The 12,472-nt window shown below is 36.7% G+C and overlaps 1 protein-coding gene across 1 annotated transcript in view; it reads right to left on the bottom strand.

The window, feature by feature from the left end:
- Ppme1 (protein phosphatase methylesterase 1) overlaps positions 1-12,472 on the bottom strand; it is a 69,741-nt gene that overhangs the window by 21,245 nt on the left and 36,024 nt on the right. The window contains exons 4-5 of the mRNA XM_046441954.2: positions 756-813; positions 251-302 (exon numbers count right to left, since the gene is read on the bottom strand). Of these exons, the coding sequence (XP_046297910.1) occupies positions 251-302; positions 756-813 (110 nt within the window). The remainder of the gene's footprint in view (positions 1-250; positions 303-755; positions 814-12,472) is intronic.

Raw genomic sequence — 12,472 nt, 5'->3', positions numbered from 1 at the left:
CTTTTCAAAAGCTAACACAAACTAACCTTGAACAAATTCCAAGTGTTTTACATGATGACCATCACATTGGATATACTAAGAAAGATGGAAGTTTCTTTCACAATTATGTAGTAAATATAAACCAAAAACAGGGGAGAAGAGAAGTAAAATTTTCTCAGTGTAAATTATCATCCAGCAATCTCATCAGCAAAATGATAACGTGACATTATTATTTATAATCATAATAAACAAGCAATATTCAGTTACTTACTTAGCCATTGTTTCTGCTGACAAGTCTTCAGAATTCTTGACTTTTGTTTCACCTAAAAAGAAAATATTTTAAAAGTTCCCAAGGATGAAATTATAAAAGCAACAATATTCCTTTTTAAAATATCTTAGGCTGGGGTTGTAGCTCAGTAGTAGAATGCTTGACTAGCATACATGAGGCAGGGTTCAATGCTCAGCACCACATTAAAAAAATAAACAAACCAAATAAAGGTATTGTGTCTATAACTTAAAATTTTTAAAAAAAATTTCTTGAATTTGACAATAAAATGGGGATTTTATATGATGAATTTAGCAACAATTCTTTAACTTACAGACAAATCTTTATGGTTAGCCACTCTAAAGAAGATAATTACAAAAGCCTAGCTGGAAGGTAGGACTATTCCCCATATGTCCACAAGGAATACACCGGGTTATTTTATGGCCACATTAAGTTTTTTCAAAGAGGCTTGGTAACTGTGTCATTGAAATCAATTAAGAACTTCACTCACCGTGACTTCGCAGATCCAAAGCCACAATCCTACACTGAACTCTACTAATGATCGCTGCCTAGGAGAAAAACAGAAAGCAGTAAGATACAGATGGGACAGAAAATTTGCCTAGATACCAATGATAACTATATTAAATAAACTGCCATTAGAATTCAAAGAAACCAAAAAATCAGCAGTAAACTTTCTACTTTTAAGTAAAATAAATGATTCACTGCTTTTTTAGAATACACTGTGGTTGTCTCAACTTCAAATACGGCTTTTCCACCTAAATTCCTCTTTAAACCTTAACTCTTCTTTACTGAAATACAGTGTAAGCACTTTAGGCAATGACCCTCTAAGCTCTGCTATTATCTATGAGTTTCATTCATATTCCTTGGATATATATCTTTTTCTTACTCTGGATAGAGAATCCCTTAGATACAGACTGTGTGAATCAGTTTATATCTTGGCTCAGGATATTACGCAAACATGACACTTAAATCATGTATGACCCTGAAATCAGTCATGAAATCTACCAAAAATTCACCTAAGAGAGATGATAGCAGTACAAGCTTGTGCTACAGGTTAAATAAAAATGTATTGAGGAAGAAATACCATGAGAGAGGTACAGTTTTAGAGATTTAAAGAAACCTAAAACAACTGGGGATCATCTTCTTCAAGTGAACTAGATGTTAAAAATGTCACTTAAAGTTAAAAAATGTCACTGATATTTTTAACTTTAAGAATAAAATAGGAGGGGCTGAGTGTGGCTAAGTGGTAGAGCACTCGCCTAGCATGCATGAGGCACTGGGTTCGATCCTCAGCACCACATAAATATAAAATAAAGATGTTGTGTCCACCTAAAATTAGAGAATAAATATTAAAAAATAAATAAATAAATAAAATAGGAGGTCTGGGGTTGCAGCTCGTGGTAAAGCGCTTGCCTAGCATGTATGAGGCGCTGGGTTCAATCCTCAGCACCACATTTTTATTTATTTTTTAGTTTTTTAGGTGGATACAATATCTTTATTTTACTTTTATGTGGTGCTGAGGATCGAACCCAGTGCCACATGCATGCTAGGCAAGCACTCTACCACTGAGCCACAACCTCAGCCCCAGCACCTCATTAAAAAAAAAAAAAAGAATAAAATAGGGGAACTACCTAATCTAACCTAAAATTTTACTGAGGCCAAAAGAAAGGATATTATTTGTCCAGAGTAACTTAGCAAGCTAGGAGTAAAAACAGAACTAGAATAAAGGTAAGTTACCAAAATAAAAGTCAAAATATATCACAAAACAAGTCAGATTCTTAAAATCACAATTAAATATTACTTAGAAAATCACTGTTTTCTATTTTTTGTTTCCCCCAACCAATGAACACCTTTAAAGGCAAAAACAATGTACTGAAATTCTACTATATTTTGATGTTTGTTCTGAAAAACTGAGTTTTTTGTTTCTTGTTGTTGTTGTTTTGGGTTTTGTTTCAGTATTTTTGGTACTGGAGATTGAACCCAGGGGTGCTTTAGCACTGAGTTACATCCACAGTCCTTTTTATTTTTTGAGACAGGGTCTCACTAAGTTGCCAAGAATGGACTCAAACTTGCAATCCTTCTGCCTCAGTCTCCCAAGTCACTGGGATTTCAGGCATGTACCACCAGGCCTGCCTATCAGAGTTATTTAATGCATTACTGTCATAGTTAAACCTTCAATGACAAACACAAATTCATAATTTTAGACATAATGTTTAGGTGCAAAGTTAGTGTCAAATTTGCTTGATTGCTCCACATTAAGTTAGAACTAGATTTATAAAACAAATACACATTTTAAGCCAGTAACTATCACTTTCAACTTTTAGTTTGAAAGCAATGATTTACAATCATATGTGCCATCAGAAGATACTGACGAGAATATTAAAAGATTTTTCATTTACATGTTTAATAAATCTTTCTAAATGACATCTATGACTTTGGCATCAACTGGGTTATAGTAATGAAAAAGAGGCAAGGCCCCTCATGATGTTTACATTCTAGTAGGGCAGAGGAAGACAAGAAAAAATAAATTAGCAAAGTAAATTCAGAGTAACACATACTTTATGGATAAGGAAAAAGTGTCACAGCATGTCTATGATAATTACTTCAGATCATCTCAAATAGTACAACTTTGCTACTTATGGAATGAGTGAAAAGCACCAATTTAAGAACTAGACTAATCCATTTTCTTACTAGACTTTGTGGTGTGAGCAATCGTAATAATAGCAGAAACAGCTAATACTTACTATATGGCAGTCACCAATATAAATGCTTCAAATAAATTATCAAACTTTCTTCCACACATCTTTTAATACCTAGACACAATTTTCATCATCTCTAGGTGAAGACCCAGGGCCAAGAGCTAATAAATGATAGATTTAAGATTCAAATCTAGGCGATCTGACTCTAGATGGTCTTCAACCCTGCCTATATAGCAGAATCACCTAAGGAGTTTGAGAAAATTCTACTGCCCAGCCACTAACCCACTAGAAATTCTGATTTAGTCAAGTAGGGGAGGGGCCAAGGTCATCTATAAGATTATCTATAAATTTTAGAGCTCCCAAGTAATTCTAATTAATACAAAGAGTCAAGATTGGAGAAGCAATCTGGATAGTTATATCATGCTTCTGGGTCACTTTGATATCTTACGAAATTATCTCAGATAATTTCAAATTATCTTCCTGAGAAGTCAGACTGGGAAAATATCTGTACAATTTTTGAAGCTGACAAGTAGGGTTCTGAGAGGTATATCTAGTATTGGTGAAGATGTGGAGAAATAAGTATCCTCACAAACATGTGCTATCTTCAAACCAATTTCATAACTGAAAAGTAGTATTCTTTTATATGTCCACTTTGTGAACTCACTTCTTATCTGTTGCCCACTTTCCTACTGGATTGTTTTTATTTTTTACTGCTTTTAGTCCCCTCCCCCTTTTAAAAATAATGAAAATATTAATCCTTAGCTTGTTTTTTCATGTTGAATGCATTTTAAATATTTTAAATCCAGCCCACAGCTTGTGCTTTTTAACAGAAGTTGTTGTTTTTTTTTTTTTTTGGTATTGGCAAAGTCAAATTAATAAATTTTTCCTTTATGGCTTTTACTTCTTTTGGCCAAGTTTAAGAAAACCTGTGCTAAGATACATGAATAATTTTGTGGTTGATTCCCAATTCAGTCCTTTAATTCATATGGATTGTTCTTTTCATTATATATTAAATTTCTTTTTATCCAGAGACTTATTTCTTTACTCTTTTCTCCCAAATGCCACACTAATCCAGGGCACTTTACCACCAAGCTATAATCACAGTTCATTTATTTTTTGAGACAGTGTCTTGCTAAATTGCAGAGGTTTGGAACTTGGGCTCTTTCTGCTTCAAATCACTGGGATTATAGGCGTGTACCACAATACCTGGCCCAGTGTTGTATAAGTGTTGCCCTTTCCTTTTCAGCATTTATTTTTATTGTATCCTTGATGACTTCTGACTAGAGTGAGAAGGAATCTCAGTGCATTTCCCTAATGAGTAAAGATGTTGACTATTTTTTTCATATAATTGTCAACCATCTATACTTCTTTTAAGAAATGTCTACTTAGGTTACTTTTCCATTTATTGAACAGAACATTGTGGGTTTTTTGTTTTTGTTTTTTTTGGTGTTGAGTTTTTGGAGTTCTTTATATATTCTGGATATTAATCCTCTGTTGGAAGAATACCTGGCAAAGATTTTCTCCCATTCTGTAGGTTTTTTCTTCATGCTGCTTCCTCCTTTCCTGTATAGCTTTGTAGTTTGATGCCATCCCATTTATTAATTCCTGAGCTTTAGGAGTCCTACAGAGAAAGTCACTGCCTATGCCTGTGTTTTGGAGTGTTTTCCTTTTATGTTTTGGAGTGCTTCCCATTACCTAAAACAGTGCTACGCAATTAGAGTTACATAGGTGTATATCAAAATTCTCAGCAACTTGGAAATTATGGCAGGAGGATACAAGTTCAAACCTAGCCTCAAAAATTTGGTGAGACCTTAGGCAACTTAGCAAGACCATGTCTCAAATTAAAAACCAAACCAAACCAAAAAAGGCTGGGGATGTAGCTCAGGGGAAAGTAAAGCAGTAAAAAAGTAGTACAGTGCCTCTGGGTTCAATTTCTAATATAAGAGAGAGGAAAAAAAAAGTACAACTTCCCAGAACTTTAAGTTATGGATTTGCTTTAAGCAAAACATACTTTCTATATTCCCTCCCTAATTTTGATATGCCTAAATTATATTAATGTGGATGTGGGAGGGAGAATGTTGTTTAAAAATAGCTTTCTCTACTATTACCCTGAACTAAAGGGTAACTAAGGTGCAATTCCCTCACTAGGTATACAAGACCCTCCTATAATTTTGCCCAGGATCTGTCTAGTCACCTCTTTCCTTGTTCCCAAACTACAACAAAGCTATTTAGCCTTCCCTAAACATACTTCACTGTTAACACTCTCCACTACCATTTTGTTTATCTTTCCTAGGAATGCCTTCCCCACTAATCCAACTTCTATTTGGTCTTAAATGCAATCCAGATGTCCTCTCTCTCATAAATTTTTCCTTGTAGTCTTCTCGTGCATCACAAATTAATCATTCCCTCCTCTGTTACTTTCATATCATGTACATAGATGCTGTTAACTCAGCAAGTGCTTATGAGTCAAGCAAGTTACCAAGGACCCTTACATATTTATTTGTTTGGGTACCAGGGATTGAACTCAGAGGCACTAGACCACTAAGCTACATCCCTAGCCCTATGTTGTATTTAATACTTCGCTTTTGCTGAGGCTGACTTTGAACTTGTGATCCTCCTGTTTTAATCTCCTGAACCGCAGGGATTACATGTGTGCGCTACTGCACCCAGCTTCACATGTTTTTTTTTTTTTTAATTTTTTTTATTGGTTGTTCAAAACATTATAAAGCTCTTGACATATCATATTTCATACATTAGATTCAAGTTGGTTATGAACTCCCAATTATACCCCAAATACAGATTGCAGAATCACATCGGTTACACATCCACATTTTTACATAATGCCCTATTAGTAACTGTTGTATTCTGCTACCTTTCCTATCCTCTACCATCCCCCCTCCCTCCCCGCCCATCTTCTCTCTCTACCCCATCCACTGTAATTCATATCTCTCCTTGTTTATTTTCCCATTCCCCTCACAACCTCTTATATGTAATTTTGTATAACAATGAGGGTCTCCCTCCATTACCATGCAATTTCCCTTTTCTCTCCCTTTCCATCCCACCTCATGTATCTGTTTAATGTTAATCTTTTCTTCCTGCTCTTCCTCCCTGCTCTGTTCTTAGTTGCTCTCATTATATCAAAGAAGACATTTGGTATTTGTTTTTTAGGGATTGGCTAGCTTCACTAAGCATAATCTGCTCTAGTGCCATCCATTTCCCTGCAAATTCTATGATTTTGTCATTTTGCTGCATAATACTCCATGGTGTATAAATGCCACATTTTTTTTATCCATTCATCTATTGAAGGGCATCTGGGTTGGTTCCACAGCCTAGCAATTGTGAATTGTGCTGCTATGAACATCGTTGTAGCAGTATCCCTGTAGTACGCTCTTTTAAGGTCTTCAGGGAAAAGTCCAAGAAGGGCAATAGCTGGGTCAAATGGTGGTTCCATTCCCAGCTTTCCCAGGAATCTCCATACTGCTTTCCAGATTGGCCACACCAGTTTGCAGTCCCACCAGCAATGTACAAGAGTACCCTGTTCCCCAAATCCTCTCCAGCATTTGTTGTTGTTTGACTTCATAATGGCTGCCAATCTTACTGGAGTGAGATGGTATCTTAGGGTGGTTTTGATTTGCATTTCTCCGACTGCTAGAGATGGTGAGCATTTTTTCATGTACTTGTTGATTGATTGTAAGTCCTCCTCTGAGAAGTGTCTGTTCAGGTCCTTGGCCCATTTGTTGATTGGGTTGTTTGTTCTCTTATTGTCTAATTTTTTGAGTTCTTTGTATACTCTGGATATTAGGGCTCTATCTGAAGTGTGAGGAGTAAAAATTTGTTCCCAAGATGTAGGCTCCCTATTTACCTCTTTTATTGTTTCTCTTGCTGAGAGAAAACTTTTCAGTTTAAGTAAGTCCCATTTGTTGATTTTTGTTATCAACTTTTGTGCTATGGGTGTCCTATTAAGGAATTTGGAGCCCGACCCTACAATATGTAGATCGGAGCCAACTTTTTCTTCTATCAGACGCAGAGTCTCTGATTTGATATCTAGCTCCTTGATCCACTTTGAGTTAACTTTTGTGCATGGCGAGAGGAGGGGATTCAGTTTCATTTTGTTGCATATGGATTTCCAGTTTTCCCAGCACCATTTGTTGAAGATGCTATCCTCCCTCCATTGCATGCTTTTAGCTCCTTTATCAAATATAAGATAGCTGTAGCTTTGTGGATTAGTCTCTGTGTCCTCTATTCTGTACCATTGGTCCACCCTCCTGTTCTGGTACCAGTACCATGCTGTTTTTGTTACTATTGCTCTGTAATATAGTTTTAAGTCTGGTATCGCTATACCGCCTGATTCGCACTTCCTGCTTAGAATTGCTTTTGCTATTCTGGGTCTTTTATTTTTCCATATGAATTTCATGATTGCTTTATCCATTTCTACAAGAAATGCCATTGGGATTTTGATTGGCATTGCATTAAACCTATAGAGAACTTTTGGTAATATCGCCATTTTGATGATGTTAGTTCTGCCTATCCATGAACAGGGTATATTTTTCCATCTTCTAAGATCTTCTTCTACTTCTCTTTTTAGGGTTTTGTAGTTTTCATTATATAAATCTTTCACCTCTTTTGTTAGGTTGATTCCCAAGTATTTTATTTTTTTTTGAGGATATTGTGAATGGAGTGTTTTTCCTCATTTCCGTTTCAGAAGTTTTGTCGCTGATATACAGAAATGCCTTTGATTTATGCGTGTTGATTTTATATCCTGCCACTTTGCTGAATTCATTTATTAGTTCTAGTAGTTTTTTTGTAGACCCTTTTGGGTCTTCTAGGTATAGAATCATGTCATCTGCAAATAGTGATAATTTAAGTTCTTCCTTTCCTATTTTTATGCCTTTAATTTCTTTCGTCTAATTGCTCTGGCCAGTGTTTCGAGAACTATATTGAATAGAAGTGGTGATAGAGGGCATCCCTGTCTTGTTCCAGATTTTAGGGGGAATGTCTTCAATTTTTCTCCATTGAGAATGATGCTAGCCTGGGGCTTAGCATAGATAGCTTTTACAATGTCGAGGTAAGTTCCTGTTATCCCTAGTTTTTCTAATGTTTTGAACATAAAGGGATGCTGTACTTTGTCGAATGCTTTTTCTGCGTCTATTGAGATGATCATATGGTTCTTATTTTTAAGTCTATTGATGTGGTGAATAACATTTATTGATTTCCGTATATTGAACCATCCTTGCATCCCAGGGATGAATCCTACTTGATCATGGTGCACAATTTTTTTGATGTGCCTTTGTATCCGATTCGCCAGAATTTTATTGAGGATTTTTGCATCTAGGTTCATCAGAGATATTGGTCTGTAGTTTTCTTTCTTTGAGGTGTCTTTGTCTGGTTTCGGAATCAGGGTGATGTTGGCCTCATAGAATGAATTTGGCAGAGCTCCTTCTTTTTCTATTTCCTGAAATAACTTGAAAAGTATTGGTATTAATTCTTCCTTAAAGGTTTTGTAAAACTCCGCTGTATACCCATCCGGTCCTGGGCTTTTCTTGGTTGGAAGTCTTTTGATTGCTTCTTCTATTTCATCTATTGTTATTGGTCTGTTTAAGTTGTGAGTATCCTCCTGACTCAGTCTGGGCAAATCATATGACTTAAGGAATTTATCGATGTCTTCACTATCTTCTATTTTATTGGAATATAGGTTTTCAAAATAATTTCTAATTGTCTTCTGTATTTCTGTAGTGTCTGTTGTGATATTGCCGTTTTCATCCCGTATGTTAGTGATTTGAGTTCTCTCTCTTCTTCTCTTCGTTAGCATGGCTAAGGGTCTGTCGATCTTATTTATTTTTTCAAAGAACCAACTTTTAGTTTTGTTAATTTTTTCAATAGTTTCTTTTGTTTCAATTTCGTTGATTTCCGCTCTGATTTTAATTATTTCTTGCCTTCTGCTACATTTGCTGTTGTTTTGCTCTTCCTTTTCTAGGGCTTTGACATGAAGTGTGAGCTCATTTATTTGTTGGTTTTTCCTTTATTTGAGGAATGACCTCCAAGCAATGAATTTCCCTCTTAAAACTGCTTTCATTGTGTCCCATAGATTGCAATATGTTGTGTCTGTATTTTCATTTATCTCTAAGAATTTTTTGATTTCCTCCTTTATGTCTTCTGTAACCCATTGATCATTCAGTAACATATTGTTCATTTTCCATGTGATGTAGGATTTTTCCTTCCTTCTTTTATCATTGATTTCCAGTTTCATTCCATTATGATCAGATAAAATGCATGGTTTTATCTCCACCCCTGTATATTTACTGAGGGTTGCCCTATGGCATAATATATGGTCTATTTTTGAGGAGGATCCATGTGCTGCTGAGAAAAAAGTATATCCACTTGATGATGGTTGATATATTCTATATATGTCAGTTAAGTCTAGGTTATTGATTGTGATATTGAGTTCTATAGTTTCTTTATTCAGCTTTTGTTTGGAGGATCTGTCCAATTGTGAGAGAGGTGTGTTGAAGTCACCCATAATTATTGTGTTGTGGTCTATTTGATTCTTGAACTTGAGGAGAATTTGTTTTATGAACGTCGCAGCACCATTATTTGGTGCATAAATATTGATAATTGTTATGTCTTGTTGGTGAATGGTTCCTTTTAACAGTATATAATGTCCTTCCTTATCCCTTTTGATTAATTTAGTCTTGAAGTCAATTTTATTCGATATGAGGATGGCCACCCCTGCTTGCTTACGAGGACCATGTGCGTGGTATATTTTTTCCCAACCTTTCACCTTCAGCCTGTGTATGTCTTTTCCAATCAGATGTGTCTCCTGGAGGCAGCATATTGTTGGATTTGTTTTTTTAATCCATGTTACCAGCCTATGTCGCTTTATTGGAGAGTTTAAGCCATTAATGTTTAGAGTTACTATTGATATATGGTTTGTACTTCCAGCCATGTTTGATTATTTATCTTCTTTTTTTTTTTTAATTTAGTTTGTTTCTCCATGGTTAGCTTTCCCCCCGCCCTCTGTCTTTATAGAGGCACTTCCCACTGATGGTTTTGGTTATTGTTTTTCATTTCTTCCTCGTGTAGTGTTTTGCTCAAGATGCTTTGCAATGCTGGTTTTCTGGCTGCAAATTCTTTTAGCTTTTGTTTATCATGAAAGATTTTTATTTCGTTATCGTACCTGAAGCTTAATTTTGCTGGATACAGAATTCTTGGTTGGCATCCATTGTCTTTCAGTGTTTGAAATACGTTGTTCCAGGATCTTCTCGCTTTCAGCGTCTGTGATGAAAAATCCGTTGTTAACCTTATTGGTTTACCCCTGAATGTAATCTGCCTCCTTTCTCTTGTAGCTTTTAGTATTTTCTCTTTGTTCTGTATATTGGATATCTTCATAACAATGTGTCTTGGCGTTGGTCTACTGTGATTTTGTGTGCTCGGTGTCCTGTATGCATCTACAATTTGTATATCCATTTCCTTTTTTATTTCTGGAAAGTTTTCTGTAATTATTTCTTTCAGCAGGTTACTCATTCCCTTGGTTTGAATCTCTGTACCTTCTTAAATCCCGATGACTCGTAGGTTTGGTTTCTTTATGTTATCCCATATCTCTTGGATGTTTTTCTCGTGGTTTTTAACCAGCCTTTCTGAGTTGGCTAGGCTCTTTTCAAGATGATATATTTTGTCTTCATTATCTGATGTTCTGGCTTCTACTTGCTCCACTCTGTTAGTGATACTCTCAATTGAGTTTTTAATTTGGTTTATCGTTTCCTTCATTTCTAGAATTATTGTTTGGTTTTTTTTATAATCTCAATCTCCTGATAAAGATGCTTAACTTCTTCTTTTATCTGTCTATGTAATTCATTTTCAAAGTGTTCTTTCACTGTTTGGATTTGCTGTCTCGTATCTTCTTTAAGGTTCCATTCCATCTGTCTAAGGTATTCCTTGAGTTCTTTATATGACCATTTTTCTGCTGACTCTAGGTCCTCCTGAATATTTAGGCTGTCCTTCATTGTTTGTACTCCTTTTCTTCCTTGCTTTTTTATGCTGCTCATGTTACTTCTTGTTCTGTTTGACTGCTGAGTTACTGTTTACTCTTATAGATTTATTTGATGCTTGAGAGGAAAGATATTAGAAGGGAAGGGAAGAAGTCACTAAAGAGAATGAGAGTAGGCAGGTAGAATTCAAGGAAGGGGGAATAAGAAAATTGAAAAGAAATGAAAAGACAAAAGAAACAAGAATAACAAAGATTAGATAATAAAGAAAGACTAAAAAAAAATTTTAACAAAAATAATAGCGATAATAAAAAAATGAAAATTAAAATTAAAAAAATAATAATAATAAAATTTAAAAAATTAAAAAAAATAGAAACATTGAAAAAAAGTTAAAGAACAACAACAAATAAATATTGAAAATGAAAGAAAAAGAAGAAAAAAAAAAGAAAAAGAAAAGAAAAAAAAATGATAATAATAATAATAATAATAAATGCAGTCCTAGAGTTCTATTAACTTCTCTTCCAGTAGGTGGAGCTGTGCTCACGAGCCAAGCTTCTCCTCTCAATAGGTGGGAACCATTCACTGTGCAGCAGCTCTTTCTCCTAGACTGGGCGGGTCTCCAATCCTGAGTGTCTATGGCCTTGTCTTGTGTTTCCTCAAGCCAGGCCGTGCTCACCTGTGGCGCTCACCACAATACTGGCTACACGCCAGGTCTGCTGCTCCTGGGAGCCCTGTTTTCATGAACACCTGGGCTCACTCTCCCTGTTTGCCTCCCTCAGACCCTAAGTTTGTAGAGCTTGGGGCTGAGATCCCCCAGCGAATTTGCTTGCCCTCCTGTAGCCATGCCCCCGGTAGCTGGTGCAAGAGACCTCAGTTGTCAGCACTGGTGGGAGCGGTAGCCGGGAGTTCCGCGCCGCGAGTCCCGCGCCACTCCTGATTCCCTCGGTCTGGTTATTGCGTTCACAGGAGACCTGGGAGTGGCCCTTAAGTTTTCCCTGCTGTGTGGAGAGAGATGACTAGGGGATTACACACCTGTCGCGCTGGTTTCAATGCAGTTATCTCCTCCGCCCGTGATGCCATTTCTCTGCCATGGTGGTATCCCTTGCAAATGGTGACCGTTTGTTCCCTTTGCCGGGTGACCAATGCAACGGGTGGGTCCTGACTGTCTCTCCCAATCCCCGTTTCAGTCCTGTGGCCACTGCCTATGAAGGCTCGGTTGGCTTTTACCTCTGTAAGTTCCTAAGGGCCGGCTAATTATTTCAGCGGGCTAGTTAGTGCTGAGTCACACGAAGCAGGCGAACCGGAGCTTAATTGCCTCCGATTCGGGCTCTGTGTGTGTGTTCTGAGGGGCCCAGCCTGTACACCCCAGATCCACGTCAGCTCAGCATTGCCTAGTGATCCTGAGCAAACAGCATTTAGACAGTTTACGGCTCCCTATGCCCGCGCAGTTGAAGATGTCAGAGACTTGATCTCTCTGCGCCTGCCACCATGTTATATCTCCTCAGTGATATTCATGTTGCCCTTAC

This window comes from Marmota monax, unplaced genomic scaffold (genome assembly GCF_021218885.2).
Source record: "Marmota monax isolate L192 unplaced genomic scaffold, Marmota_monax_Labrador192_F-V1.1 WCK01_AAM20220418_F8-fsc00068, whole genome shotgun sequence".
NCBI lineage: Eukaryota > Metazoa > Chordata > Mammalia > Rodentia > Sciuridae > Marmota > Marmota monax.
Note: the sequence above shows the minus strand (reverse complement) of the source record. Positions and strands in the feature narration are given on the sequence as shown.